The sequence below is a fragment of the Triturus cristatus genome, chromosome 6 (genome assembly GCF_964204655.1).
Source record: "Triturus cristatus chromosome 6, aTriCri1.1, whole genome shotgun sequence".
Classification (NCBI taxonomy): domain Eukaryota; kingdom Metazoa; phylum Chordata; class Amphibia; order Caudata; family Salamandridae; genus Triturus; species Triturus cristatus.
The window spans coordinates 1,949,178,168-1,949,184,167 of NC_140589.1; the positions used below are offsets into that span (position 1 = coordinate 1,949,178,168).

At 45.3% G+C, this 6,000-nt stretch overlaps 1 protein-coding gene across 1 annotated transcript in view; it reads left to right on the forward strand.

Moving 5' to 3' along the window:
- LOC146822575 (apoptosis-associated speck-like protein containing a CARD) overlaps nucleotides 1-5,442 on the forward strand; it is an 88,508-nt gene extending 83,066 nt beyond the window's left edge. The window contains exon 5 of the mRNA XM_085609474.1: nucleotides 3,324-5,442. Within this exon, the coding sequence (XP_085465600.1) occupies nucleotides 3,324-3,574 (251 nt within the window). The 3' untranslated portion in view covers nucleotides 3,575-5,442. The remainder of the gene's footprint in view (nucleotides 1-3,323) is intronic.
- The last annotated feature ends 558 nt before the right edge of the window (nucleotides 5,443-6,000 follow it).

The following is a 6,000-nucleotide window of genomic DNA, read 5'->3' on the forward strand; positions in this document are numbered from 1 at the left end:
AAAGAATTGGAACATTTTTGTGATAATGCTGAGGTCATTATTGCGCCAGTAGGGACTGGCTGTGCTCTACAATTATAATTTGTGCTACAGTTGGTATATGTTCTACATTTACAATTGGTGATTTGTGCTAATTCTGACAGTGGTCCATGTGGCCCTGTCTTGTGTAAATAGTCCCCTGTAAAATTATGCCCAGTGCCGGTTGGCACCGTGTAAATTATGTGATTATCATCTAATGCGTTTATTATAATACAAAGGCTATTTTTTATATATAACCTTGTGTTGAGTTTCCTTTGTGGTGGGCCTAGGGTGTTGTTGCTGTGTGCGCGTGCAAACGCTTTACACACTGCCTCCGGGATAAGCCTGACTGCTCGTGCCAAGCTACCTAGGGGGTGGGCAGGGGTTATCTTGGTGTGTAAATCCCCAGCCCTGACTTAGAGTGGTGGTCTCTGCCTGGCTTTGGCGCAAGCCTTAGCCAACCAGAGATCCCATTTCTAACATTGGTGATCAGCGGTGGGATTAGGACTTGCGTTTGCGCAGTACCACAGTGACAGCTGACTGCACTACAAAACTCTGCATTTAGATAGTCACATGGAAAGGGATTATTGTTCTAACTTTGTTTTTAAGTGTCATTTCTGTGGAAATGTGTTTCTGGATTCACCAGTAAGGGTGGGATCCAGTGGTGGCAGCAGATGTGTGTCCAGTGCATGTATTCCCATTCCCAGTTCCCGGGGTAATGGTACCTGTGTCACGTGGTGGTCAGGTTGAGAAATCAGGGGCGGTAAAAACTGTCTTATCAGTCTTGGGAGGGGTGGGGATGAATGTGTAATGCGCTGGATGAATGTGAACATCCCATTCCCAGTTCCCGGAGTAATAGTACCTGTGTGACGTGGTGGTCAGGTTGAGAAATCAGGGGCGGTAGAAACTGTTTTACTAGTCTGGGGGTGTGTGTGTGGATGAATGGTGTGAGTTCTCTGAAATAAGGAGCTTGCTGAATACTTTGGTGTGAGTTTTCTGAAATAAGGAGCTTGCTGAATACTTTGGTGTGAATTCTCTGAAATAAGGAGCTGGCTGGTTGATTGGGTGTGAGTTCTCTGAAATAAGGAGCTTGCATTGGGGAGTGATTCCAAAAGGAGTGGCTGAGGTGTCTTCCAGCCCAGCGAGGTGGAAGAGGTTCAGAGTAGCCCAGCTAGGTCTCGGTGTAGGGGCTCACGTCCTGACTCTGCGGAGAAGGAGTGGGTGGGACTGCGTGTCTCCAGGTGCCCGAAACCCAGTGTCGGGGCCTGGATGGTTTCTTTAGGGAACATCAGGTCGGGGGCCTAGGCTGTACCAATAGGTCATTTGAGGAGGATCTCCCAGTGTCTAGAGGACGTGGAGCGTCTGTAATCAGAGCTCCAGTAGTCCTGGTGTCTGGCGGTACCGCTCCAGTTGGGAGGGTGCAGAAGTCCAGAGGGAGGGGTGAGAGGGGGAGGGATTCCCCAGTGGGAACCAGTAGGTCAGGGACCAGCCGGGAGGGCTGATTTGCCACTGAGTGACCGTGGTGTCGCCACTTCTGTCCTGGGGGGTCTGCACGCACTGTCAGATGGACAGGAGGTCGTGAGATCAGTGCCAGGCAGACTGTCACACGACCCATTAGTTATGTGTCACCCTTGTTAAGTCTTGGTTCGCCAGGCATCTGACCAAAGGGTACGTCCCTCGGTTGGGGAGCCAGTAGTCGGTGTTTCCGGATCTGGACGTAAGGGCAGCTGTAGTCCTGAGGGCAGGTGGGGCTCATCTTAGGTGAAGAGACCCTGCTCTACAGTGTAAGGGGGTGCAGAGGGAGGGAATCCTTGCCTCTGACCCCGGTGGATCCCAGGTGGTAGACCAGTTGATGGAGAGAGGTCCTGAACTGGTGGGAGAGTTGTGTTCTGGTGGGTGCTTCCCTGGGAGGGTGCGGAACCCCAGAAGTAGAGGTAGGGTGGGGCATTCTTGCCTGTGACCTCTGGTCAGCCTGAGGGTGCGGACCCTAGGTTGAAGGATCAGTGGTAGTTGGGAACTACACTGAGAGGGAGAGTGGAGAATGGCTTGTATGCCAGGGGTTACTACCCCCCACTCTGGGTTTGGCAAGGACCAGTGGTATCTGGGTGGCCTAGGGCCTGGTCCTGGCCGTGGACAACTAGGTAGTACCAGTGCGGTAGCCTAGTTGGGCCTGAGTTTTTTTTCGGTTGTTTTTTTTCAGATGGAACACTGATGTACTGACGTCTGCTGAGCTGGGCACTGCTGCACTGGGGTGACTATCCTGCCTCTGCAGGGCTAGGGGCGCTACTGTACTAGGCACTGCTTGGCTGGGACACTGCAGTACTGACGTCTGCCGAGCTGGGCACTGCCACACTTGGGCCTGCAGGACTGGGACTCTAAACTGTCTCTTCAGGTCTATGGTCGCTTCTGTACTAGGCACCGCTTGGCATCGAACATCATGGTGATTTGAGAACGCGTGTACCTTTCCGGCCATGTGTGCTTTAATGGGACCAATCTCCTGGGACCACTGTGGTGTCGCTGCATATCTGTGGGACTAATCTGGGTTTTTCGTGTTTGCGCGTTTGTCCTGCTGGCTACGTGCCGCCCCACCTGTAATCTGTCAATCGATAGCCTCAAGCTTAGGTCGCAGGGCCAGCCTGAAAACGTATTTCTTACTCAGGGTTAATGGAGAGGTCGTCTCGGCAGATTTCGACAACAGTGATTCGATCTGTTTTTTTAAGAGACACGTATCATTGGGTATATCGATATGAATATTAACACTATTATATGACAGGTGATAGCTCCCTAACGCATAGAACTGCTGCAGGACAAGTGGCCACAGTAAATGTTCTTCACTTTCACAGAACAAGTACGTCTGTCAGAAGAACAAGATTCCTTGCGTTTCGGAAATAAGCTTTCACTTCCTGGTGCTTCCTCTTCTCTTACAGTTTAAGCAAAATGTATTTTTCTTATATTTTTGCAGACATGCTTGTACATTATTAAAAGTAAAGTACAAACAGCATTTAATGGATAGAATTGCAATGCAGCCATATCAATTAACCATATTTATGCTTATTTTTTATTCCGCTTACCTGTACATCTACATTTACCATATGAGAGGTTAGAGTAACAATGAACACTTGGACCTGATCTCCTTTGTTTCTATTTGTTTCCTCCCTCTTCCTTAATGCCTTTGAAAGTCTCCCCGGACTCATTAAAAGTCAGAGTTTCTGGATTTTGTTTAAATCTTTGTATTAAATTTGTCAGAAGAATATGAGTAGGGTCACTATAATTCACTACAGTTTTCTTTGTTTCTTTTCCTGCAACAGAAACTTTCATTAAGGAACACAGTCTCATCAAAAGAATGGGAAATATTAAACCCATAATGGAGATTCTACGGCACGAAGGGGTCCTCCAGGAAGAAGAGGTCGAAGAGATTCTTTCAGAAAAGATCAGCAGCTCCAAGAACTCAACGCTGATTCAGATGGTGGTGAAGAAAGGGACTGGTTCTCAAGAAGAGTTCCTGCTCGCCCTTCAAGAGACAGACCCTTATTTCTACAATGACCTGCAGAAATCATAACTAATTAGAAAATCAGGGAAGATCGATCTCATTTATCCAATGACAGATAGCCTTTGTTATACCATCACCCAGTGCAATCTCACCAATAGGTAATCAGGATCCTTTCTGATGCGATGACCTGGAGCAATCACAGATACGCCTTGTTTTTCCAGTGTTGTGAGGCAATCACAGGCAGGCCCTTGGTTATACAGTGAACTGGGGCAATGTCACTGAGAGGAAATCAGAAATGATTGACCCTTTGTTATCAGTCTAATGACCTGGAGCAATCACAGATAGACCCTTTGTTATACAATGACCAAAAGAAGTCATACTGTGAGGAAATCAGGAAAGATTAACTAGTACTTATCCATTGACGGGGAGCAATCAAAGTTAGACCCTTTCTTATCCAGTGACCTGGAGCTGTCACGGTTAAACCCTTTGTAATACCAAGACCAGAGCAATTACACTGACAGGAAATCTGGAACGTTTGAGACAATCTTGTCCAATGACCTGGAGCGATCACATTGAGACGATATTAGAAAAGGTGGACTCCCTCTTATCCAATGACCTGGGACAGTCACAGGTAGGCCCTTTGTTATCCAGTGGCCTTGGGCAATCACAGATAGACTCTTAGTTATACATTCAACTGGGCAGTCACAGATTAACCCTTTGTTATCCAATTACATGGGATAGTCACAGGTAGACCCTTTGTTATCCAGTGGACTTGGGCAATCACAGATAGGCTCTCAGTTATAAGATGAATGAGGGCGGTCACAGGTAGACCCTTTGTTATCCAGTGGCCTGGGATAGTTACAGGTAGACCATTCATTATCCAGTGGCCTTTGGCAATCACAGATAGACTTAGTTATTCAGAAAATGGGGGCAATATTGCCGAGAGGAAATAAGCAAAGATTGATCTTTTCTTACTCAGTAACCTTGAGCCGTCACACTGAAAAGATGGAGGGGCATATTATCAAGGGCAATATCGCCGCTTTAGCGGCACTTTTTGCTGCTAAAGCGGCGATATTTTTATCGCCCATTAGCAAGCTGTCGCTAACAGCTGTTAGCGACAGTTTACTGGCAATAGCGTCCATATTTTTGCCGCTTTGAATGTCAGCGATATTTATCGCTAATGACATGCAAAGTAGGCGTTCCTCACTAAAACTAAATGGAAACAGTCGTAAACACAACTTCCCGCTATTATCAATGCCCGCGTTGCGATAAAAAGTCACACTACCCGCGATTATCGCTGGTTCCTAACGCCTGATTGAAACCTGACTTAGACATCTTTTCAATGGGAGGTGGATTGTCAGGCTGAGACCACCTTAGCTTATTACCAAGGATTTCACTATCGCAGGAATTTCATCGCTGGATTTCCAGCGATTATCAGTAATTTCGCCGCTATCACTGGTTTTTTCATCGCCTTGGAGATACGCGTTGCTAATAACGCGCTATCTCCGCGATAAAAAACAGCGATAGCCGGCGGTAAAAAAAATTGACGCTACGCGCGCTTTGCGTTATTTATCGCAAAGCTTTGCTAATATGCCCCGGAGTATTTCTTATTCGGGCGGAACTGAGATGACATCAAAATGTCTTTCTTTTCAATTCCTGTTTACAAAAAAACAATACAAACCGTCATAAAATTGTTGAGCTACATTTAGTTTTTTTTAAATTCCATTGAAAGTTATTAATACCAACTATTTTAGTGCTTGTTGTGATTGCACAGTGATCCCGTTTGTAGTCTCCAAAAACAGAGGGTGGCTCCAGATCTCAGTTAGAGATTGTGAGATGGGGTCTCATCATAGGCAGACAGTCTTTTGTTCAGCGTTATTTTCCACGGATCACTGACAGAATATCGACATCAAGAATATCGACTTCCCATCTACAACATTGTAAGTACAAAAATATCAAAAGAAAAATATCGATGTCAAAAATATCGTTATTTTTAAATGTTTAAAAGCTAATGTAAAAGATGATAAACAATATATATAATTAAAGTAAACATAGTTAAAATATTTAAAAGTATTTAAAAATAATAACTAACACATATACCGTAAAAATAAATTAAACATATATATTTAAAATATAATGTATATAGTTAGTCCATAAAAAGCAACACTAGGGAAAGCGTTGGAGAGCGTAGGGGTAAAAATTACTATTCCCACTCCAGTGAGTGCAACAGTAGGAAAAACTTTGGATAGCGTAGGACTTAAAACTACTATTCCCACTCCTAAGAGTGCAACAGTAGGGAAAGCATTGGATTGCGTAGGGGTTAAAATTACTATTCCCACTCCAGAGAGTGCAACAGTAGGGAAAGCATTGGATTGCGTAGGGGTTAAAATGACTATTCCCACTCCAGTGAGTGCAACAGTAGGGAAAGCATTGGATTGCGGAAATGTTAAAATTACTATTCCCACTCCAGAGAGTGCAACAGTAGGGAAAACTTT